Here is a 25,947-nt window from a genome sequence, read left to right as displayed (position 1 = left end):
TGTAAGTGATTGTTGTTTTTTTCACTTGTATGGGCAACTCCGAAGAAAATAGTGCATGCTACAATAGTTTTTTTTTCCTGACATGGGCTGATAGTGCATTTGACCAATTACATGGGTCAGTGTGGTGTTGATTTCTATTCAGACAGCATACTTCCTTATACGTGTCTGAATGAGCCCTAATAGTAAGTTTGTCCAGATTCTGGTGCAAGGACAGCAGCCAGGGACTAGGACAGGTTTAGTGACCGACCATGACAGCTGCTGATGGATTCCTGTGAAAAGGACATTTCACAGAGTCTTTTAATTTAATGTGAGCACCTTCCACAATTTCAGCAGTGCTACTGATTCTAGAATAGGTTTTTTTTCTATGTCCCGCTTATTCAGGGGGCATTACTTTGGAACAAATAAGTACATTTTCTTTGTATCCAACTGGACTTATAACATAGAACGTCTCTATGTGTTTTCTTTACTCCTCTACTACAGAAATTCTCTGTTATACACCCAGTTGGTTGGCAGGCACATTTTTGTCTTTATTAACGAATAGTATATCTTTGGAATAGAGCGGCACAGAAAAAAAAATTCCAGAATTGAAATCAGCAGCAACTGGAGGATGCACTCAGCTTAAACTAAAAAATCCAAAGAAATGTCCTCTTTAAAGGTACCTGTCAACAAGGTTTTGCTACCCCATCTGATAGCCGCACAATGCAGAGATCCTGATTCCAGCTATGTGTCACTTACTGAGCTGCTAGCTGTCATTTTGATAAAATCACTGTCTTGTCTGCTGCAGATCTAACAGTAGTCTGAATGCGGAACTGTATATGATCCCGGCACCACTACATTCCACCCATGCACAGTGTATATAGAAAGCTGTCAGTCAGTGGTGGGGGCAGGATTATACAGAGCTCATGAATATGGGGGACTACCTGGCAGCAGCTTTATTAGTCCTCAGTGATGATAATAATCTGCTGATAAAACAGGGATTTAAATAAGAATCTCTTTACAATATTATGCTCCAAGTTTAGGTGGCAAAAACCTGGTAACAGACTCCCTTTAAAAAAGTGGTGTGTAAAAAACATAACTTTGACATTAGGACACATTACCTATAAAATCAGGCAGTATTTATACAGTAGTATGTAAAGGTTTGGGCACCCCTGGTCATTACTGTTATTGTGAACAGTTAAGCAAGTTTAAGATTAAATGATTTCTAAAAGCATAAAGTTACAGCTGACACTTTTCCTTTGTAGTTTAGGCAATAAAAAATATATATTCATCTTTTACATTTTAAAAATTGCAAAAAGGAAAATTGGCCAATGTAAAAATTTGGACACCCTTGGAGATTTGTGCTCAGATAGCTTTGACCGAGGTTTCAGACCTTAAATATCCTGTTAGGGTTATGGCGTGTTCACTATCATCATTAGGAAAGGCAGGGTAATGGAAATTTCACATCTTCATAAAAAACAGCCTTCTCTAACCCTATGCCAAAAAATAGCAGTTATGGGTTCTTCTAAACAGCTGCCTAGCACTCTGAAAATGAAAATTGTGGAGGTCCACAAAGCAGGAGAAGGCTATGAGAAGATAGCAAAGCAATTTCACGTTGCCCTCTCCTCAATTCGAAATGTAATTACGAAATGACAGTTACCAGGAACAATGGAGGTCAAGAGAAGGTCAGGAAGACCAAGCAAAACGTCTGTGAGAGCTGCTTGTAGGATTCCTAGAGAGGCAAATCAGAACCCTGCATGACTGTAAAAGACCTTCAGGAAGATTTAGCAGACTCTGGAGTTGTGGTACATTGTTCTACTGTTCAGAGACACCTGCACAAACATGGCCTTCATGGAAGTGTCATTAGAAGAAAACCTCTCCTGCATCCTCATCATAAAAATCAGCGTCAGAAGTCTGCAAAAGTAAATCTAAACAAGCCTGATGCATTTTGGAAACAAGCCCTGGGGACCGATGAGATTCTAATAGAATTCTGGCCACAATGATCAAAAAGGTATATGTGGAGAAAAAAGGGCACAGAATTTCAGGAAAAGAACATCCACAAAACCATTAAGCATGGGGGTGGATCAATCATGCTTTGGGGTTGTGTTGCAGCCAATGGCACAGGGAACATTTCACAGGTAGAGGGAATAATGGATTCAATAAAATTTCAACAAATTCTTGATGCAAAACATAACACCATCTGTAAAGAAGCTGAAGTTGAAAAGGGGAGAAATGAGGATGTCTTCTACAAATGGATAAAGATACTAAACAAGCGTCAAAATCCACAATAGACTACCTCAAAAGGCGCAAGCTGAAGGTTTTACAACGGCCTCACAATTCCCTAATCTGAACATTGCAAATCTGTGGCTAGACCTCAAAAAAGCCGTGCATGCAAGACAAGCCAGGAATCTCACAGAACTGGAAGACGAGCCAGGAATCTCACAGAACTGGAAGACGAGCCAGGAATCTCACAGAACTGGAAGACGAGCCAGGAATCTCACAGAACATCTTCAAGGAAGAATGGATGAAAATCCCACAAACAAGAATTGAAAGACTCTTGACTGCTACAAAAATAATTTACAAGGTTGTGATACTTGCCAAAGGGGGTCCTACTAGATACTAACCATGCAGGGTGCCCAAACATTTGCATCGGCCCATTTTCATTTTTTGTTAATTTTAAAATGTAAAATGATTTTTTTTTTGCCTAAAATACAAATGAAATGTGTCATCTTTAAATCTATGCCTTTTAGAGATCATTTCATCTTAAAGTTTAACTGTTCACAATATCAGTCATTTTGACCAGGGGTGCCCAAACTTTTATATGCCACTGTATATTTCGTTGAAAGTTAACACATCAAGACTGTATTCATACAATCTGCTACTTTTTGCTGTATTTTCCTTAAATGACGTTAAATCGCCATGATTTTATCATGAAATGTTTTTTGTGAAATCACATAAAAAATGCATTGGGTACACATGTGAACACGGCCTAACTTATTGAAGACATTCCTGGCCACTGTTTAGCTCCCACAGGGAGATTACATATATACCTGGCTCCCTTTAGCTACCGGGAACTTGCTCAGCCTTTTAAGCGAAATGTTGAGATTTCATATAATTGCGTAGAGAAGCAGTGCAGTGATTTTTCTAGACAAGCTTTCAAAACAATTCATTCAAGTCCTGCTGCGGACAGGACACGTGTTAATGATATGTTAACCCTCCTATGTCTTTAGTTGCTAATTTCCCCTTAAGAATAAAGTTATAATTTTTCGTTGTCATAACAGAGTCAAAAATGGAGATGTGTCCTGTACCCTCTAAATGTCCTCCTTGAGCCAGTAAACTCATAACTACACAATCCACAGTTGTCCCGACATTTCTCACTTTGCAGAACAACTGTTCTTATTCCACAACTGTTGTAAAAAGTGCTACTGCCCTCACCCGACAAAGCTACACAATCCCAAAACAAGGGCTCGTCTGCCGAAAAATGTTATTAAGAAAATGCTCTGCCAAAGCCAAAAGGACAAACCGCGACACCTGTTACATGGAGACAACTGTCTGATTCTGCAGTTAGTAAGTGACAATCAGGACATATAGACGACCCTGGAGGAGAGGGAAAGGCAGACACTATGGCAATGCAGGTTATAGTCGCCTAGCTGCAAATATCAGGTTAGTCACAGGCCACAGAGGCAAAGGGTACCACAAAAGGGTATGCACACACCCTGGGACGCAGCAAAAACATGGGATGTACAAATGTATCCATTTATGGGGATCCTCCAGTATCCGTAATAAAAAACGTTTAGGTTATTAGCAACCAGTCTATATATATTGATAATTGAAGCCGCTTTGCAAATAGTTTTGATTTAAAACCTCCTATTGTTTTGTGTATACAGTTCCTATACATCTCCATGGTTATAAAGTACATTGCACTGCAGTCAATGAAAGTAAGTTCTTAGGAGGGACTGATGTGACTGCATCTGACTACACAGGGTGTGTGTGTGTAGTCTGTTTCCATGGAGACAGATCTGTAAAAAAAACAACTATACAAAACTTTTACATAAAAATTTGCAAAGTTGCTTTTTTTTCCCCATCTCATTCTAAATTCCTTGAAGCAATATATTTGGTTTTCATGATGGACACAGGCTCAACTTTCCTAACATTTTAAGTAATCTGTATGGACATGCTACCAATTGTTTAATCATTCTGAAAAATTAAGAAAGCTCACTCCCATATAAAAAGATGTACAGGTTTCCTTATAGTATACGTAATATATAGATAATTACCCCAAAAAGCGCTTCCACTTGAGAGCCAGAGGACAAATCCAAGAATGGTAAAATGCAGATGGAATTTATTGGGTTAAAACATCGCGTTTCGGTTATCTCTGTAGCCTTCATCAGGTGTAAAACATTAAATAAATCGCAGATAGATATAGATTGCGTCCAAAGGACACAGAATCTATATCTCTGCAATTTATTGAATGTTTTACACCTGTTAAAGGCTACATACCCGAAACGCGTTTTAACCCAATAAATTGCATCTGCATTTTACCTTTCCTGACATTGTCCTCTGGATCTCAAATGGAAGCGCTTTTTGGGGTATTATTGTAGATTGCTTGGCCAATCATCTGTGTGATTCAGACGGAGGAATTATCTTCACAGCAACCTTCTGTGAGCAGCGTCCGACCGTTGCGATCCATTGGACCACCGCACAGCTCATTACATGCTCTTTATACTTCACCATAAGTTGAGTGTATTTCAAGATTCACCGCTTATACTATCCCACCTACTACCAGAGCCTTGTTGTCTCCCATTTTCCGCTGTAGGATTAGTTTCAATTCATAGTATGGGTAGCAAGAGGAGGATTTCATTTTGGCTGGAGGCACACAGCTGACCCGGGCTCTCAAACAGTTGTTCGCGTTGCTTTGCCGTGTGCCTCGTCACATTTCCTCGCTATGTCCTTTCCAGGCCCAAAATGGCCTTAATTTTTTTATTACCTGTTTGACTCTGCTGCCTTATTGCTCGCTCCTAGTTAATGGTCCCGTAACCACGGAAACCAAACGAATACAGAGTCACTAGAGAATGGAATGATTAAACAGGTTGCCCTTGCAAAACAAATTTACTTCAAGTAGAAATGTGTGCGGGGAAGAGTGCTGACATCGTGGATGCTCAGCGCACCCCGGAGTGCAGCCCTCTGCACCTGTGGACAATAAACCTGGTGGAGAGGATCAGCACATCCAGCAGGCCCTTATCACCCTCTCATACATGGATAGCAGCACTCTAGCACTCTTACTGTCCTATGTACTGTACACATATTGTAAAGCAATTAATCGCCATCTTTGTTGTGAGCCTTCAGCATCCTTGGTATTAATAAAACACATTAAATCTGTCATTGAGCCGGCTCTTTCACCCTGTTTAATTCTTCATTCACGAAAAAAAAGAAACCAGCAACTGACCCGGACAGGATTGTCCCGAGTACCCACAAGACTGAGTTTGGGGTTTAGCACACAATATTCTTGGTGACCTCCAGCTCGTTAGTAAGAAGCTCCAAGCAGATCCTACTCCAGCCCCTCCTTCATGATCTAACAAGCACCCTAGTCACTTAGCTCAGCTAACAGGTGTCCCCCCGTTCTCCAGCACTGATCAAGTGTCACTTTTTTTTTTTTATTCAAGTCACAGAACAAAGTCAGCCTGTCCCCCCCCCCTCCCCAGAAGCTGAAACTGACAGCTGGCTCCCTGCAATCATTATTCCATAAGACGGCTCCTGCTGCCCTTCTCTAAGTAATATGGAGAATATGCTTACAACACTTTACTCCTCAGGCTGCTGGATGGCAAATATGGCTATCAAAGCGGCAATAAGGGACCACAAAGAATCAAGCTCTACCCAGGCACATGGATTAGGAGACTACTCGCTAGACATTTCTGCTGTTTCTTGTTGTCACACTTATTCCATATATTATCTCACAGTTTTCACATTGGATACTGCTTCCTCACCACGACTCCTACATTTGTTCCCATTGTGTATGCCACATGAAAACCTTTAAAAATAACTGAACTGATAAAAAACTTTTCTTTTTTTAATTCCAATTAACATTAATTTTTGTACTGATGTCCGGCTTTATTCCTATCTAAATTGACAACTTTAAATGGAAACACAATGAAATATATTTTTATGTTCGTTTTGCTTCCTATTTCATTAGAACTATTTATTAATATTTAATATCATGTGAAAACCACAGGTTTATGGCACTTATTTCTATATTCTACCCTGGTGAACCGTGATTTCCTGGAGTTGAACTGAAGGACAATGCTCCTAGTAGTTCACCTTTTCTATATCACTATGTTAGCAGGAACTAACTCTGGGATTACAGCAGTTTATTGGCCACTTTTTCACCATTTTGCTTATATTTGTACTGATCTTTACTTATTCCAATCCTTTTACAGTAATCTGGAGGCAGGAGAGACGTAGGGGGCGCCACATTCCCTTCAATAGAGTAAGGTAATTGAAGCCAAGACTCTTGCAATTACTTTCCTTGTCAAGTTTTCATTTTCTACTTCCTAAAAGCTTTCAAATGAAGAGCTTCTGGCAGTGGGAAAAACAGATTATGATAAACATGAAAATGTTTTATGAGAACTGGACTTCTCAGCACCAATGATAAATATGTGTGAAAAAGGCAATCCACAATTTACAAGTCAGCAGATGTATGAGCCACCGTCGCTTGTATTCACACCAGTTTACTGACTTTTTGAGACTTTCGGAATCTTTCATTTTTTTTTTAAATTACAATATTTTCTATTTTTTGATTGTCTCATGGATTACAGTGAAGTTGTTTTATAAACTTTTGAGCACTGTAACTTTTATTGTTGTGTGAACCACCTGATTAACCTTGGACATATGCATTCCTTGTAGTTTGACAGAGATGAGCTTTATAAGTAATTTTCCTATAGATCTATATTGTTCTCTCAGGGTGTGGTGTCAGTACACAAAGCTAAGGTTACGTCACATCTCCTCACAGCGGACCTGAAGATACTTCTGCTCCCACCTGTGATAGAGCCAGAGCCTCGGATGCCGTTAATTCCAGCCTCGGGCCCTGACAACCTGTACACAGGGGGTGGAACTGGAGCTCACATTTGTTTGGGATGGGATATAATCTGGTTTTCCATCACATGCTCATCTCCTCTTCTGAGAGAAACAATGTGTGATGTATGCTGCAGCCCACAAACACCAGTGACGCCCCCATATGGCAGCAGCCTGTACTGCTCACCTGGGGCCTGATCACTACCATGCCTCCTCATATTCACATATACATGCAGAATAGTACCTGGAGGCCTGATCACTACCATGCCTCCTCATATTCACATATACATGCAGAATAGTACCTGGAGGCCTGATCACTACCATGCCTCCTCATATTCACATATACATGCGGAATAGTACCTGGAGGCCTGATCACTACCATGCCTCCTCATATTCACATATACATGCGGAATAGTACCTGGAGGCCTGATCACTACCATGCCTCCTCATATTCACATATACATGGAGAATAGTACCTGGAGGCCTGATCACTACCATGCCTCCTCATATTCACATATACATGGAGAATAGTACCTGGAGGCCTGATCACTACCATGCCTCCTCATATTCACATATACATGCGGAATAGTACCTGGAGGCCTGATCACTACCATGCCTCCTCATATTCACATATACATGGAGAATAGTACCTGGAGGCCTGATCACTACCATGCCTCCTCATATTCACATATACATGGAGAATAGTACCTGGAGGCCTGATCACTACCATGCCTCCTCATATTCACATATACATGCAGAATAGTACCTGGAGGCCTGATCACTACCATGCCTCCTCATATTCACATATACATGGAGAATAGTACCTGGAGGCCTGATCACTACCATGCCTCCTCATATTCACATATACATGCGGAATAGTACCTGGAGGCCTGATCACTACCATGCCTCCTCATATTCACATATACATGGAGAATAGTACCTGGAGGCCTGATCACTACCATGCCTCCTCATATTCACATATACATGCAGAATAGTACCTGGAGGCCTGATCACTACCATGCCTCCTCATATTCACATATACATGCGGAATAGTACCTGGAGGCCTGATCACTACCATGCCTCCTCATATTCACATATACATGCAGAATAGTACCTGGAGGCCTGATCACTACCATGCCTCCTCATATTCACATATACATGCAGAATAGTACCTGGAGGCCTGATCACTACCATGCCTCCTCATATTCACATATACATGCGGAATAGTACCTGGAGGCCTGATCACTACCATGCCTCCTCATATTCACATATACATGCGGAATAGTACCTGGAGGCCTGATCACTACCATGCCTCCTCATATTCACATATACATGCGGAATAGTACCTGGAGGCCTGATCACTACCATGCCTCCTCATATTCACATATACATGCAGAATAGTACCTGGAGGCCTGATCACTACCATGCCTCCTCATATTCACATATACATGCGGAATAGTACCTGGAGGCCTGATCACTACCATGCCTCCTCATATTCACATATACATGCGGAATAGTACCTGGAGGCCTGATCACTACCATGCCTCCTCATATTCACATATACATGCGGAATAGTACCTGGAGGCCTGATCACTACCATGCCTCCTCATATTCACATATACATGGAGAATAGTACCTGGAGGCCTGATCACTACCATGCCTCCTCATATTCACATATACATGGAGAATAGTACCTGGAGGCCTGATCACTACCATGCCTCCTCATATTCACATATACATGGAGAATAGTACCTGGAGGCCTGATCACTACCATGCCTCCTCATATTCACATATACATGCGGAATAGTACCTGGAGGCCTGATCACTACCATGCCTCCTCATATTCACATATACATGGAGAATAGTACCTGGAGGCCTGATCACTACCATGCCTCCTCATATTCACATATACATGGAGAATAGTACCTGGAGGCCTGATCACTACCATGCCTCCTCATATTCACATATACATGCGGAATAGTACCTGGAGGCCTGATCACTACCATGCCTCCTCATATTCACATATACATGGAGAATAGTACCTGGAGGCCTGATCACTACCATGCCTCCTCATATTCACATATACATGCGGAATAGTACCTGGAGGCCTGATCACTACCATGCCTCCTCATATTCACATATACATGCAGAATAGTACCTGGAGGCCTGATCACTACCATGCCTCCTCATATTCACATATACATGCGGAATAGTACCTGGAGGCCTGATCACTACCATGCCTCCTCATATTCACATATACATGGAGAATAGTACCTGGAGGCCTGATCACTACCATGCCTCCTCATATTCACATATACATGCAGAATAGTGAGCAATCCGATATTGTAATGCATCATTTTATCAGAATCCAGTAGTCACATTTGTCCATCCTTTAGATGAAAACACTGAATATCCGCTTTCTACCAAGTTTCATCACTTGTTGCCGTTCAGGAGGTTCTTCCAACTATGAAAGTATTTGATACAAGCACCGAGCATTTACAATAATGTGTTTTGTACTGACTTGGTTGATAATTTTGCAATGTCCTGGACACAAGTTGGCAAAGTTTGCCTGATTACATTTACAGTAATCTTGTACTATTGATGTACAATCATGACCACAACCTTGTATTACAGAGACTACCTGTCCCACTGAGAAAATCTGATACGGTGAAAATGTATCATTGTAAATCCACAGATTTAAGCTAATCTTCTTTAACCGGATGATGGCTATATTCTAATACTTGCCGTATGTAATGTAATAATGTGCGCACACAATACGCACTCTCCATGTCGTAAACACATATATGATGTCACAATCAAGTGATTACTGACATTATAACGTACATTTATTTTCCAGGCTCCTCCCAGCCTCTGGGGAAATCACACTAAAAGAGGCTAATGCAAAGCAGATACTTCTTTTTCCTCTTTTTTTTTTTTTTTTTTTCTCATGACAGTGTTCACAAAATTTATTTTCCAACTCTTCTAATCTTTGGTACACAACCATTTAATTTACATAACCCAGCCCTCTCGTAAAGCACGAGGAAAAAAATATCTCAGCACTCGTTTAATTAAAAAATGTAAATTTGCTGTCATCTTGGGGCCTGGTGAGTTAGGGACGACAGTGGCATCTTTTACTGCTGACAGCAATGCACTGAACGTGTTTTGTGAACTGCAGGAAAATGAGATGATCAGGGACATGTGTGGACACAGGCCCAGAACACCGAAAACCGCCATCTCGCCCACCACGGAGGTAAATCCAGGACCTCACCGGGCAGCACCATCATCTATGCCAAGTGCAAAATGCAGTAGTAAAATTAACATTTGACTTGCAAATATGAGTCACAGAATTTAATGCTAATCAATCTCCATGATCAAAAAACATTATAAAAAAAAACCAAATTTGTAGAAAATGTCAAACAGTATTATAATCTGAATATTTACTGAAGAGAAGTGTGTCCACTTGAAGTACAGGTAGAATATATCTTTGTACCGTGTTAGCAGTAAAGATAAAAAAATTGCTTAAAAGAACTGAGTCGTCAGTGGCTGATGAGAAGGTGCAACCACCAAGTTGCGCGTCTACACGGTCTACGCCTGCCACCTCACAGCACATTATATGATCTGTAATTGGCATGTAGACTGAGAGTTGTAGTCCGACCAGAGACACATGTTGCACACATGATGCCTGCTCGGGATCCGCGTCTTTAGCACTGAACATATCCATCACTCCCAGGCTCTTAAGTCATTTGTCCATCACTGCTCGCTGCCAAATTAATAAATAATGGACGATACATGAAACTTTAGGGATGGCGCTAAATAAGTCAGTGCAAAATGTTAGATTTTATTAACAGTCTTTATATTACGTATTATAAATGAAGCGATCAGTGAGAGGCTCAGGCTCGTACAGGGCTCGTTATATGGGATGATGTTCGGAGCAGTAGACGTCGTCCCTCTTTTTTTGTTTTAAAGCTGAATCCGTGATCTCCTGGGTGTGATCAGTCACCACGGAAACCCCTGAGCACATGTGCGGCTGTAACCGTCTCTGCAGACAATGCCTGCAAGGTTCAACTGCCACCGACTGACTGACTGGCCACCGCTGCTTCCTCCCCCAGTGCTGCCTTCACCTGAGCCACCTCAAGACGGGAAGCAAACAGGGCTCCTCCCAAAAATAAAATATTAAATTACAGTAATGATCACTGCTCACAACAGCCACTGCCTTGTCCCAAATTAATGGCATTCCTTTCAGGTTACACAGAGTCTCACAAATCAAACCAGAAGTACCAGAACCTGGGATAGAATAACATGAGCCGAGCTCTCCCCTCTACCATAGCCTCTGTCTCCACTGTAGCCATACAGATCCTTGTAAAAGTCACACAGTACAGCGCTCCATGATAACAACCACAACACGCTGTATAATAGCAGCAGGGAACTGGCCCCCTCCATCACCATTGCACAATGGGCACAAGTCCACACAAACAGAACAAGACCCTGATCTGGCAGCCTGAGCTCACCCCTCCTGAATACTATGCCTCCAGCCCTGGAGTAATCACAATACCCAAAACTGACTTCTCCGGAGTCAGCGCCCTGTCACCATGTCACTCTGCTGTGCCCCGTGATAGGCACAAAACTTTTTGAGACAGCATTCCCCACACATTATAGGGGGGCTGACTATAAACGTTACTATAGAATGCTAAACAGAAACTATAGACAAACAATAGTCAAAGTGAAACGACACCAGTGAGTCAGGAAGAAACACAATGCAAATAACACACAAAAGCTCGTTTATTAAAACTTCTAATACATGGTAGGGTGAAAAGAGACAAGCAATGCCAGGTACTCACCATAGTCAGAGAATCCAAAGCTGAATTCACTTAAATAATCAACTTTCATAATACTTAATTAATATCTAATTGAGGCTGATTTGCTTCCCGGATCACAAGTTGTTTGACTGATGTCACTGTGTGTGTCTGTGGGAGCTCTGTCAGTGGAGAGGGGGGCAAGCTAGGATTGGCACAGCAGACACGGCAACGCCTCCTACCGGCCTTACCAACTGGTTAGAGGGCAGGTGAAAGATCAGTGTCCCTGCCCCTTTCCCTGTATGTATCTGCTTCTCTCTGAACAGTGCTGCCTCAGAGGTAGATGTGAAGTGAATGAGCTCCCAGCATGGAGTTTGCAAGGAGAAAAAAAAAAAACCACACACACAAGCCCAGTCACAGAGCCAGGCTGCCCTATCAGTGTGTCGCTCTCTCAGGGGCTGTCCTTCCTGCTACACAGGCTGCTTCCCAGAGCATGGAGTCCCTGACAGCGGAGGCGGCACACGACATTCCCTAACACACACTCATTACTGGTGTCCCAGTGTCTCCCACTGCCCCAGCACCCGGGACTCCTGGACCGACCCATCCCAAACCCTCCCTCACCGAAAGAAGAAAAGCTACAATGGTCAACAGACGAAAAGAGGAAATACAAACATTAGGAAATATTACACGTCTTTACTATAATGTAAACCAGGCTTGATAAAAAGCAACAATTAAAAAAGACGGCAAAATGAAGTCATTTTCACATCTACTGCTCTACTGAGACATTAATAAATTCCAAATGTCTGTAATACGCATAAAATCCAGGTGCAGATACTTTCCCGCAAACTGGAGAAAAATCTAACGAAGCGATTGCATTATAATAATCTATCCCCCGAGCACTTTTGTCAAATAAATACTTGGGGAGAAACGGTTTCATCTTTGCTGTCCGTGGAAATTTGGGAGTGTTAAAAATTATGCAACGTGCAATCCAAGTTTCTATGAATATATTCCCCTAAACTGGAATTCTGCGCCCCACAGTTCCCACAACTCCGTGACATGTGCAGACAGTCGTTCCCTGGCTTACAGTACTGTAACATTAACTTCTTTATTTCCGTTTTCACACAGGGTTATAACGAAGACCACAACATCCTGTATTATGACATTAGAGGTTGATATTATTTATCAGCCATTGAAGGCTTTGTGCAGATATGAAGCTGTCAATGGCAGCGGGAAATAGTCACTAATATCCACGAGTTTAGGTCGTGTTTTGCAAAGATGAAATCCTATAGATTATTTACATTTCTTCAGGATCTGTCAGTTTGTAATGTGTCCCGTGTAAATGTGTTGGTTTTCTCTTGATCTTACCTAAAAGACTCATTTAAAGTTCTATTTTAACCAAAACTATTTGTGATGATATAATCTTAGTCAGAGGCAGACAGAAGCTCGGGAGCAGGGCTGCTGCAATTCCCTTCATATATAATGCTTGAGTCCTACAGAAAAAGTCAAGCACATCTGGAAACACCAGACTCCATTCTCACTACAGATTGGGGTCTTGGAGTGGAGACCCTCATCCAATAACATATTAAGAACATACTGATGGCTATGCAATCAATGGTTTTGGTTGGGATTCCCCCTCTAAGATGTTGAGTGGTATAGAAAACCCATTTTGCATCTCTGTATCACAGTATAGAGAATATCTCCCAAGTGTCTCTTGCTCAGACCTGACCAGTTTTAATTGCATGTTCAGCTATGTGATACTTTAGTGGTCCAATAGAGGAATTGGACAGCAGCAGGATATCTTATGAATAGTGAAGTTTTGGGAGACTAAAGGCCGCTTTACACGCTGCGATCTCGTTACAGAGATCGCTAGCGTGCGTACCCGCCCCCATCGTTTGTGCGTCACAGGCAAAATCGCTGCCCGTGGCGCACAAAATCGCGCAGACCCGTCACACTACTTATCTGCCTAGCGATGTCACTGTGACCGGCGAACCGCCTCCTTTCTAAGGGGGCGGGTCGTGTGGCGTTACAGCGACGTCACTAAGCGGCCGCTCAATAGAAGCGGAGGGGCAGAGATGAGCGGCTGGAACATCCCGCCCACCTCCTTCCTTCCTCATTGCAGGCGGCCGCAGGTAAGGTGAGGTTCCTCGTTCCTGCGGTGTCACACATAGCGAAGTGTGCTGCCTCAGGAACGACGAACAACATCGTACCTGAAGCAGCAATGATAATTGAGAATAGGGGGGGGGATGTCACCGATTAGCAATTTTGAACGTTTTTGCGACGATTCAAAAATCGCTCATAGGTGTCACACACAACGACATCGCTAACGCGGCCGGATGTGCGTCACAAATTCCGTGACCCCGACATCACTTTAGCGATGTCATAGCGTGTGACGGGGCCTTTAGTCTTCAGTTGGTTTAATTCTGTAATGTAAAAACAGTGTTGCATAAACTAATTACAAAGACATTCTGTAGTGACGGCTGTTTGTGCTCCTGTAGCAGCTTTGTATACACTGGAAATCATGGAAGCCGGCAAACACTGACAATAGCATACAGACATTTTCTGCAACTATGGTAATAAATGCTACAATATGCTGGAAAGCGCACAATCCCTGCACATCCAGCTGCAGTCAGTGATATGGCTGCCAGGACGACCTCCATCAAGGCTAGGCCTTTTTGACACCTTGAAATTTCTGGTACTGAACTCTCCACCAACCACCCTCACACTTGTGGTTGCACCAGTATTTTGGACCTTGTTTTGCCGTTATACAGTGTGTCCACCCATATCCTGTCCACAGCCATTAACGTGAGAACGGCGGGAGCTATAGGCTTAGAAGTGGTGTCTAGGTATAGTAAAGTAACCATGCGCTACACAATGAAACCACCTATAGCGCCACCTGGTGGAAAGCGACGGAGTTAGCATTTTTATCTCAAAAACGGAACGAGATAGAAGAAAAAAAAAGTAAATTACAAAGTTGTAGGGCATCATCAATTCAATACAGAAATGCTATGATTAGAACATATAAAACTCACAAGGCTGCGGACGTGAAGCGATACCTCATGGAGACCTTCCAAGTCATTGGGTATGGAGGCTGTGTGGAGTGGCCTCCGCTCACCTGACCTGACCCCATTGGGCTTCTTTCTGTGAGGTCACATCAAACAGCAGGTGTAACTTTGAGCATCAAAGTTAAATGAGCGCCATATGCGTGACCAGCATTCAGTGTTTTTTTTTTTTTGGGGGGGGGGGGGTCATGGGTTTCATATCATAGCATTTCTGTATGGAAGATGTCGATTCGTATTGAATTGATCATGATACTTGGGCCTTCAGGAGCAGTCATAGTTTAGACATTTTTACTATAACCTTTCTTACTGTATGTGATTTTTGTAAGGCTGTAGAGTCTGTAAGGCTATCAATGAGCTTTTGTTGAGTTTTTGATGTTGAAGAATTTCTGCATCTATTGTGTAACTTAGGTTACTGGCGGTTTTTCATTGCATTTGTGTGCATTTTGTTAAAATTACTTGTTATGCCATTTTTGAGGCTGCGGTTTTTGTCTCTTTTTGATGTATCATGCTTACATAGAGCAGCTTTGTTTTCGATACTTACTGGTATTTGGAAAAATAAGTTGCAAAGCTTTTCCTACTCATTGCAATATTGAAAACTGACGGCAAACGCATTGCAGAAGGATGTCAATGTATGCAGTCCGTGATTTTTCACAGACTGGGATCAAAAACATACATGTCTGTGATTATTTTTGTGCACATGGACTATAAAAACCCCTCAGACATCTGAACAGCACTATTCACTTTCTGGGTACATGTTCTATTTGTGATGTTCACAGTTAAAACGTATGTGATTCACGGATATCTAAATAAGGCCTAATTCTTATAGTTTTAAGGATCAAACAGCATGAAAACCAAGGAACACACCAGACAGGATAGAGTTGGCATCCGCCGAAACTGACGTCCGTCAGGTGGAGGGCATCCGGTGTAAGCGGTCTGAGGCGTTTCTGGTAAGCAGCACACACTGTGCCACTGGCATGATGATTTGATCTGCTGCCCTGATCGCGGAGGGTCTCTGTGGATTCCTATTCAGACAATGATATGGTGACTACCCCTAATGGTGAGTGATATTATTCTAATGATTGTAAATATCGTCTGACTGGGGATCTATAGACACTCTCCACTACTACCACTGTTGCATTGGTGGATATCACCGGTTATATATACCCCCTTTTTGTCTATGCTTTCCCTTCATACCTTGCACCTGTTAATTAATAAATATCCTTTTAAGTGCATTGGATGTTTGATCACCTCTTTTTTTCCCTTGTTGTGGAAAAGAGTAAAGCAGGGTTAGGTTGTAAAAAAAAAAAAAAAAAATAGCCCAAGCTCTGTCTGAACATCTCACAGAAAACTGTTCAATCCATCATCTAAAAATGGAAGGAGTACGGCTGAAGTACAAACCTACCAAGACATGGCCGTCCACCCAAACTGACATCCAAGGAGAGCACTAATTAGAGAAGCAGCAAAGAGACCCATGGTCAGTGGAGAAGTCGCAGAGATCAAAGCTCCGGGGGAGAATCTGTCGATAGGACGACTATTAGTCCTGTACTCCACAATTCTGGTCTTTATGGAAGATTGGTAAGAAGAAATCTATTTCTTAAAGCAATCCAAAAGAACTCTCGTTTGCAAAATTCATATAGGGGACACGGTGAGCATGTGAAAGAAGCTGTTCTGGACAAATGAGACCAGAGTGGAGCTTTTGGAGCTAAATGCAAAATTGTGTGTGGCAGAAAACTAACCCTGCACATCACCCTGAAAGCACCATCCCACCATCACACATGTTGGTGGCAGCATCATGCTGCTCTGGGGAGGCTTTTCTTCAGCAGGAAAGCTGGTCAGAGGTGATGGAAAGATGGATGGAGCTAACTAAATTCAATGGAATCCCCGAGGAAAACTTGTTAGTTTACATTGCTATGTAGACTAACAAGCTTTTGATATTGCAGAATTTCTGCACCTATTATGTAAGTCAGGTTACTTGCAGTTTTTTTCATTACATTTTTGGGTACGTTCTTTTAACGTGTTTTTCAATGATTTGGGGTTTTTTTGTCTCTGTATGGTGTGTCATGCTTTAAATAGAGCTGCTTTGTTTTTGAAACTTCCTGGTATTTGGCTCTGACAAAACTTTATTGACATTCTTAGGTGCAGATTATATGTGTTTTTGCTGAGTTTCCACAGCGGAAATGCATTTAAAATGCATGTGTGTTTCTACCTGTGGATTTTCTGCATCTAATGTAAGTCTATGGGGAAAATCTGCACAGAAAACTCAGCGTACCCACAAGATAAACTGCTGCGGATTTGCAAACCGCACCGCGGGTAAAGGTAAAAAAAAAAAAGAAGCACAGTGGGCAGGAGATTTCTATAAATCCCATCCACTTTGTTGGAACTGTAAAATGTTGCGTTTGACGCAGTAAAAACACGCAGCATCAAAAGCTCATCGTGCAAACGTAGCCTTAGAAGGTGCAAAAAACTTGAGACTGGAGCATAGGTGCATCTTCCAGCAGGACGACGGCCCTAAACATCCTGCCAGAGCTTATTCATGTGTGTGAACAGCCCAGTAACAGTCCAGCCCGAAATCCTACTGAGAATCTGTGGCAAAACTTGAATTTGCTGTTTCCAGTCATCTCCATCCAATCTCACTGAGCGAGAGGTTGCGTGCGAAGAAGGGGCAAAAATGTCCACTCTAGATGTGCAAAGCTGGCAAAGACATCCCCTAAAAGACTCTCAGCAGCTACTGCATCGAAAGGTGGTCCCAAGAAGGATTGACTCGGGCTGAATACAAATGCACGTCACAATTTTCAAATTTATATTTTTTAAATATTTCTTTACACTTTGCAAATACTTGCTACTTAGTGTTGGTATCACATACAATCCCAATAACATACATTTACATTTGTGGGTCTATCATGGAAAAATGTTTAAAAGTTCAGAGTAACAATACTTTTTTTTTTTTAAAGAGAATTAACCAGCAAGCTTTTGCTATATGAGGTGCAGGCAGTGCCATACAAGTAGTAAGGTGCTGATTGCAGGCATACCTGTTATAGGAAGATGTGATGCCTGGTTGATTAAATATGTTTAATCAAATTTGCAGGAAAGCACTGCACTTTGACGTGTGCAACATGGGCAGGTGTTTATGGGTCAAGGTCCTCGTGTTTATTCATCCTCCTTTGGCTTCCTTTATCTTCACCCTTTTCTTTATTTGAATATTGCGCCCTGCTGCCATTGCTGTTGTTGGCAGCGCATGCGCATTGCCACTTTTCTCAAGTCTTCATTAAAATGTCGCCAGAGTCCAAGCACGTGCATACTGTGATCTCCCGTGCCATTTTATTGAACACACTGTGGTGAAGACTATGAGAAGCATAGGCACGTGACCAAATTATTGGGCTTTTTTTACATCTGCGCATGCGCCTATGCTTCTCATATTTTTTACCGCAGTGTGCTCAATAAAATGGCACCGGAGATTGCAATATGCACATGCTCAAACTCAAGACCTGAGTACTATGGCAATGCGCACGCCTCTGCCAACAGCAGCAATGGCGCCACAATATTCAAATAGAGAAAAGGAGGCAAGCCAGAGGACACTAGAGGAGGAATAAACACGAGGACCCGACCCACAAAGGCCTGCCCATGTTGCACACAAAGTCCAGTGCTTTTTTGCAACTTTGATTAAAGATATTTAATCAACCAAACATTGCATCTTTCTATAACAGGTACGCCTGCAATCAGCATCTTAGTGCCTGTATGGCACTGCCTTTACTTCATATGGCTCAATCCTGCTGGTTGGTTTTCTTTAAAGCAGTGTATGGATTTTCATTATTTAATTCTGCAGCCAGCAATAGACCGTACAGCACAGAGGCTGGAGAAGGTAAATGGTGCAAAATGTTTAGTAAAACCTAACTGCAACACTTTTTTTTTTTTTGCTCTGAATACACACATTTGAGTAAAAACAAAAAACTGTTCTTGCTTTACATAATGTACCACAATGGGAAAAGTCATATGGAGCAGTGTAACACCAACAGCACTGGACTCTGGAGGAGACGTGTTCTCTGCAGTGACGGATCTCACTTCCATATCTGCGTCTGATGGAGGAGTCTGGGTTTGGTGAATGTCAGGGTAAGATTACCCCCTGACAACATTGTGGAATTTTTGAAAGTATGGTAGAGGAGGGGTATGGACTTGTATTGTTTTTCATGTGGTTGTGCTATGCCCCTTATTTTCAGTGAAGATTGGAGAAGTCTCTGTTTTGACTTTGTGGGAACAGTTTGGAGAAGGCCTTTTTCTGTTGCCTATGACTGTACACAGTGCACATAAAAGCATGGTTGGGGAAGCTTAGGCTGCTTTCACACTACGTTTTTTTTAGCATGCGTCATGAACGTTTTTTTGCTGCAAAAGCGGATCCTGTTTTTGCAAACAAAAACTCATGGAAACGCATGTTATTTTGCAGGATCCTGTCACTTGAAGTTTATGGGCGGGCATTGGATTCATGTGATCGGGAGTGAGGGGAACTGAACGTGATAGAAGGGGAGCTGGCATCTGACAGCTGCGGTAAGCTGTAACCAAGGTAAATATCTGGTAACTAAGTGAAGTGCTTTGCTTGAATACCCAATATTTACCTTGGTTACCAGCGTCCGTAGCTGCTAGGAGCCGGGCTGCCTGCTCCCTGCACACGTAGCCAAGGTAAACATCGGGTAACCAAGAAGCGCTTTGCTTGGTTACTCGATATTTACCTTGGTTACGAGCGTCCGCTGCTCTCAGGCGGGGGAGAGAGAGAGGAGGGAGAGAGAGGGAGAGGGACTGATCGCACCAGGCTGGTTTCTGGGCATGCTCAGTGGAGCAAGCAGGATCCTGTCTATCAGCATGCCAGCGTTCACATGCGTTTGCATGCAGTATAGTCAGGATCCAGTGATTTGCAGTATTTGGACGCAGCTCAAAAACGCTACAAGTAGCGTTTTTGAAAAAAGTTAAAAAACTGCAAGTCGCTGGATCCTCACTATAACGCACGCAAATGCATGTGAACGCATGCTGACGTGAGTCCATTGCAAATGCATTGAAATGAAAACGCATTTGCACTGGATCCGTTTTTGCGTTAAAAAAAACGTAGTGCGAAAGCAGCCTTAGCTGGCCATGCAGAGTCCTGTCCTCAATGCCACCTCACACTTTTGGTCTGAACTAAGGACGACACGGTCTCCCCATGTTTGCGTGGGTTTCCTCCCACACTCCAAAGACTGATGGGGAACATAGATTGTGAGCCCTGATGGGGACAGTGATGGTCACATCTGTAAAGCTCTGTGGAATTAATAGCGCTTTACAAGTGAGTGAAATAAATAAACTAGAACGGAGATTAAGAGTCCGGCTAACCTGCCTAACATCCGTGTCTGACCGCACACATTCTCTTCTGGAAGAATGGGCAAAACGTCCCATAGACACCCTCCAAAATCTTATACAAAACCTTCCCAAAAGAGTGGCAGCTGTTATTATAACCACATATACAGGCATCAATATGGAATTGGTCCTTACTTCGTAATGTGTAGGTGACCCAATACTTTTGTCCATCTAGTGTATGTGGTGGGCAGTCCTTAGGCAGCTACTGGCAATTCTAAAAAAAAAAAAATATTCTAATCAGCCTCTATTTTCCTGCACCTGTCACATGAATGTACCATAAATGTGATTATGGTGGAGCTTAGGGAGACAGTGACTACACTTTTACTTTCAAACTTGACCATCAGTCCTTTAGAATAAGGCTATGTTCACACAGAGCGTTTTCTGCAGCAAAACCTTATCTTGTAGCAGGAAGTCTCCTTGTGGTTTGCTGCGGTTTTTATGGCATTTTTGCGGCGGTATTTGCATTTCCTCAATTATTTGTAGGGTGAAAAACTGTGGCAAAAACACTGAAAAAAATTGACATGCTCATTCTTTAAAAAATGACGCAAATAACAAGGAGGTTAACAAAATAGGAAAAAAATGCAGGTCTTTTGTGTGTGTGCATGAGATTTCTGGAATCTCATAGATTTTGCTGGGATTGTGAATGCTGGGTTTTATTAGCATGGATTTGCAGAAAACCAAAGCATCAACCATGCTAAAAAAAACGCACTAAAAATGCCCTGTGTGAACATGGGCTTACTGCGTTACTCCACGTCACTTGGCTCAATGTGGTGGAGTACAGGTTACAAGAAGCACAGACGTCTGTACAGTACTTGACCCCAAGAGAAATAAGAACAATTTCAACTTGTGCCTCTATAAGGTTTGTCACTTTGGGTCAGTGGTTTGCAACCAATGCTGTGGAGTGTCATAAGATGCAAAGACTTGTCATTTTGACCACAGCTAAAATGTCATAGGTAGCAGGCCATTGACTACAAAGAGCACTTTTTTGTGTTGAAAAGAAATAGGAAAAAAAAAACCTGATGCGACGGATCTGTTTTTTGCCGGATCCGTTGCATCAGTTTTTTCGTCGGATCGTGCCTGATGGCAAAAAACTGATGTGTGAAAGCAGCCTAAGATTCTCCAAATACTGTGAAATAATGGGCTGTGGTGGAGTGTGAGGCTGCTCATTGGTAGCCGGCTTTGTTTTCTATCTTCTCTGCGCTGTGTGAATGTCGACTTGTGCCACTAGTGCGTAATCTGTGTGTCTGTAAGCTGTGTACCAGTTTGTGCATGTACGTTAGCCTGTCTTTGTGTACTTAGGCGTGGCAGTGTGTTTACATAAGCACTGTTGGCACACCGGCCTCTCCTTCTCTATAATCCTGTTAGCTGGCAGCCTCCTTTCTCTAGGCTTCTTAGTGAGTATTTGTAAACTAGATATCTAATGGAAAATTATAGGAAAATTATAGTGAAAGCCATGATGAGAAAATCAGATTACCCCCAATTCAATTCTGCCATCCCAGCCCACACAGTGCGTTCTCCATTTTTTCCCATAAATGCCAATGCCAGGGGTCCCTATAATCAAATAAAATTGAAAATCATCTTCCCATTAAATTCAATTAGCTGCAATTTCTAAAGCCTATCAGAGATTTTAATTACTAAATTATAAAATTCTCCAATGCTAAATTGAAGACCCGAAAAAAAAAAAACATGCATCTTTGCATTTCAGTGAAAAATACAGCGTAAGACCTTGGATGGATTTGTTCGTCAGTCGTCTGAATGTGACAGTGTCTCCCTGTCCTCCTGTAATGACAGCAGTCTGTATGTCTGCACCGTACTCTGCATGAGGACAAGGTGTACCGTGACCCATACCTGTCGCTTCACCTCCCTAATCTGCCCTGAGACACTAATTGCGACTTCATTGCCATCTACAAATATGTAAATGAATAGTTGTGTTAATTTTATCAAATCGATTCTCAGCTAAAATACAATGCAAAGCATTTCAAGTTCATTGTCATAAGTGAGACATTTCTGGGTAGGAGGAGGTATATTTGCAAGACCTGTTTTCTTATGGGTTCCTTATGCCGATTGTCTTGCACAGCTCTTACATACCTACAGTATTGTGCAAAAGTTTTAGGTAGGTGTGGAAATAATGCTGTAAAAAAAGTGTTCTTGGAGGTATTAATTAATTTTAATCAGTTGAGAAAATGCAAAAGGAATGAACAAAATAGAAATCTAAATCCCATCAATATTTGGTCACCGCCCTATTCCTTCATCAGTTCTTCTAGGTCACTTTTCACTTGCACATATCTTGGATAACGGACCCCAGATCTTCTTTGTATAAGGCAGATCCTACTTGTGCGGATCCTTCTGTCCTTTGATCCCAGACCAACGAGATGATGTGAGATCAGGGCTCTGCGGGGGACGGATCATCACCTCCAGGACGTATCGTGCTTAATGACACTGGCTGGATGTTGTCCGGTTGCAGAATAAATTTAAAGCCAATCAGATTCCTTCTGATGATATTACATAATGGATAAGTATCTGCCTGGATTTCTCAGCATTGAGGACACCATCAATTTTGACCAGATCCTCAAATCCGTTTTCTGAAATATAGCCCCAAACTTGCAGGACCCTTTACCTGCTTCATTGTTACTGCGGAGCCATTATCGTGCCACTTTCCAGGCCCTTTGGTGAACAAACTGCTTCTGTTACAGCCAAATATTTCACATTTCAAATCCTCACTTGGTCTTCTTTCCATGTTGAGAGTATGGATTTTGGCCTTAATTCTTCCATGAAGACCGCTGCTGATCAGACTTCTCTGAACAGTAGTTGGGTGTACCCGGGTCCCACTGGTTGCTGCCAGTTCTCAGCTGATAAATGCTATGGACAGAAAGCGCAATATGGTCTTACCCAAATAACATGCAAGAAGTGGTAAAGGCTATGTGCTCACCTTGTAGGGTTGTGGGACAAACAACCAGGCGTAAAAACGTAATTCAGCTGGTGCAGAATCCACATGCACGAAGGCAGGCGTAATAACGGGAGCAAAAATAAAGTTGTGGAATAAGTCTGCCCTACTGTGAATATACGAAGGTCCAAAGAGCTGACTAGGTTAAAAAAGTTGTTTTTATTTTTACGCGTTTCAAAGTGTATCCTGGTGGATTTCCTGAAGAAGACCTGAAGATACACTTCAAAACGAATAGAAATAAAACCACCTTTGTTAAACTACTCAGCTCTTTGGACCTTCGTATATTCACAGTAAGGCAGATTAATTCCACAACTTTATTTTGGTTCCTGTTATTAGTTCTTAGCTGATGGCACTGCTGGACATCTTCCAGTTTCAAGGGGAAGTACCATGATGTGTCTCATCTGCTGCACTAAGTTTCCTTGGCCGACCAATGCGTTTATGGTTCTCCAGGTTGTGCATTGCTTTGTGTCCTCAATGCTCAGAACTACAGGCAGATACTTATCTTCATGCAATGCCAGGCATCTGGCTCTAAATTGATGCTGCAACTGGACAACGACCCCAAATAAGCAGCCAATGTCATTAAGAATGATCTGAAAGAAAACCAAGGAGTCCTGTAAACCCCCACCGAGTCCTGATCTCAATCTTACTGGGTATTTTGATTTGCACAAGCCGACATCCACAGAAGATCTGTGGTTACTTCTTCAGGATGTTTGGAAAACCTCTGTGCAGGGTTCCTTTAAAAGCTGTGTGGAAGGGTACCTAGAAGAATCAATGCTTTCATATTGTTTTGAAGGCAAAGTGCAGTCACTGTAAATATTTGATTTACATTTCTCTTTTGTGCACTTTGATGCACAGTATTGTATAATTTACAATTAGACCATGACACAGTGACATCACAGTTCCTATCTGGGACAGTATGGACGCAGGGAGCTCTGGCAGCTAACATCATGGTAGTGAACAAGAAGACGATAAGAGCCAAAGATGCACAGTTTGTTTGTTGCATGAGAACATAAATAATAATTTCTGACAAAAGGTCAGAATTCTCTGTGGTAGCTGGATGCAACGTGTAATCCTACACAAGATTAGCTGGATTATAGGCAGTGAAATCCCATCAAATATAAAGCAGACAAGATTAACAGTTACCAATCATTCTAAAACAGTAGAACAAGGGAAGTTTACAGAATTGAGGATTCTAAAAGCAGGTTGTATAGTGTAAAAATGCCAATGCATCTATCCAAAAAGGTTGTGTGGTTTGGATATCTAATGTCTGTATTGATTGTAGTAACAATAACAATAAAAAAAATAGTACAAAACACAACATTAATACAAACCTGTTAATAGCCTAATCTCACCTTTGCACTAGCCCAAATCAATAAACTTTGCCAATATTGCAAAAATATCCTACTTTTGTCATAACTTTCACTATACCAAAAACTGGTAAACCAACTGCTTCCATGTATAGAATAGAACAGCTTGAGAAACAATAATCACTTGTTAATAGCAACAGTAGAAAAGGTAAAGGGGATTTTCCCAATGTACATTTTAATTAACAGATCTTGGAATATTAATAAGTTCCACAATTGGATTTATAAAAAAAAACCAAAAAACATTTCTGCGCTGAGATAATCTTATAAATGTGTCCTTGCTGTTTACTGTGTAATGGCCGTGTCTGACCATGCAGGGATATTGTTGGCATGTACTGTGATTCCTGGCCATGGGGAAGCAGAAAAAGAGTATACACACAGGACAGCATGGTGGGGTAAAACATTGTTTTTAAACAGGCAGGGAAATGTTCTACCTCACAGAAAGCAGCAGCTGCGATCCCATGCTATCCTGTTTCGATACTTTCTTTTGCATCCTCCCCTGACCAGGAGCTGTGGTATGATAAGACCATGTCCCTGTATGGTCAGACACTGCCATTACACAGTATATAGCAGGGGCACATACTGTATATAAGATTATCTCAGCACAAGAACATTTTTTTTCGAATACATCCAAAATCTATTGATTAAAATTTACTTTATTCGTGGGACAATCCCTTTAACTCTTTAGTAGGATAGTTGATTTTAAAGCCCCCCAATACACTTTAGATAGCTGTGGGACCGAATTATGCTTTGGCTGATCGTTCAGAAAGCAGCTCTCTCTACAGACGCTTCTATACACAGGAGTGCTCGCTCACACAGTCCTGTGTTTTCTGAGAGTGCTGCTTCCGGGCATCTCCAGCAGTGGCTAATGTCTTAGATAACAAAAGCATGGACAGTTGAAAATCGAACACAGCCAAGACTTGTGTCTCAACTGACAGAGGAGCTGTAGCATTAGCACACATACCTCAGTGTGCTGTGGAAAAACCTCACCTGACTGAGCAAAAGGATTTGTTATTCCTGCCTCAGTCCTTCCTGCAAGGTCAATGGAAGGACATATACCTCACTAAGGTTTATGTTCTGATGATACAGCTCCTCTGTCAGTTAAGACACAAGTGTCAGGAGCCATTTTATTACATTCTTGGACAAGACTGAAAGCTATTTAGCTTCTCTTCAACTAGTAAGTGCACCTTCCTCCAGGCATTACCAATGCAACAAGCCCGGTACATTTGGAATATATTTGCTTGGACATTATTACATTGTTTTGTAATATTTAAAAACAGTGTGATATAATATTTTATTATTTTTTCTAATATTTGTTATAATTATTTGTTTATTTTTTTAATTCTATTTTCTGTACATGATTATGG

At 41.9% G+C, this 25,947-nt stretch overlaps 1 protein-coding gene across 5 annotated transcripts in view; it reads right to left on the bottom strand.

The window, feature by feature from the left end:
* CASZ1 (castor zinc finger 1) overlaps positions 1-25,947 on the bottom strand; it is a 263,998-nt gene that overhangs the window by 47,670 nt on the left and 190,381 nt on the right. For 2 of the 5 annotated variants that reach the window (XM_075328029.1, XM_075328032.1), the window contains exon 1: positions 11,883-12,158. The exons of 2 other annotated variants lie outside the window; for them this stretch is intronic. In XM_075328029.1, the coding sequence (XP_075184144.1) occupies positions 11,883-11,931 (49 nt within the window). In that variant the 5' untranslated portion in view covers positions 11,932-12,158. Of the gene's footprint in view, positions 1-11,882; positions 12,159-25,947 lie in introns of those variants that run through there. One more of the 5 variants, XM_075328035.1, reaches the window with a different exon arrangement.

Source organism: Anomaloglossus baeobatrachus, chromosome 11, assembly GCF_048569485.1.
Source record: "Anomaloglossus baeobatrachus isolate aAnoBae1 chromosome 11, aAnoBae1.hap1, whole genome shotgun sequence".
NCBI lineage: Eukaryota > Metazoa > Chordata > Amphibia > Anura > Aromobatidae > Anomaloglossus > Anomaloglossus baeobatrachus.
The sequence above is the reverse complement of the archived record's forward strand: the minus strand, read 5'-3'. Positions and strand labels throughout refer to the sequence as shown.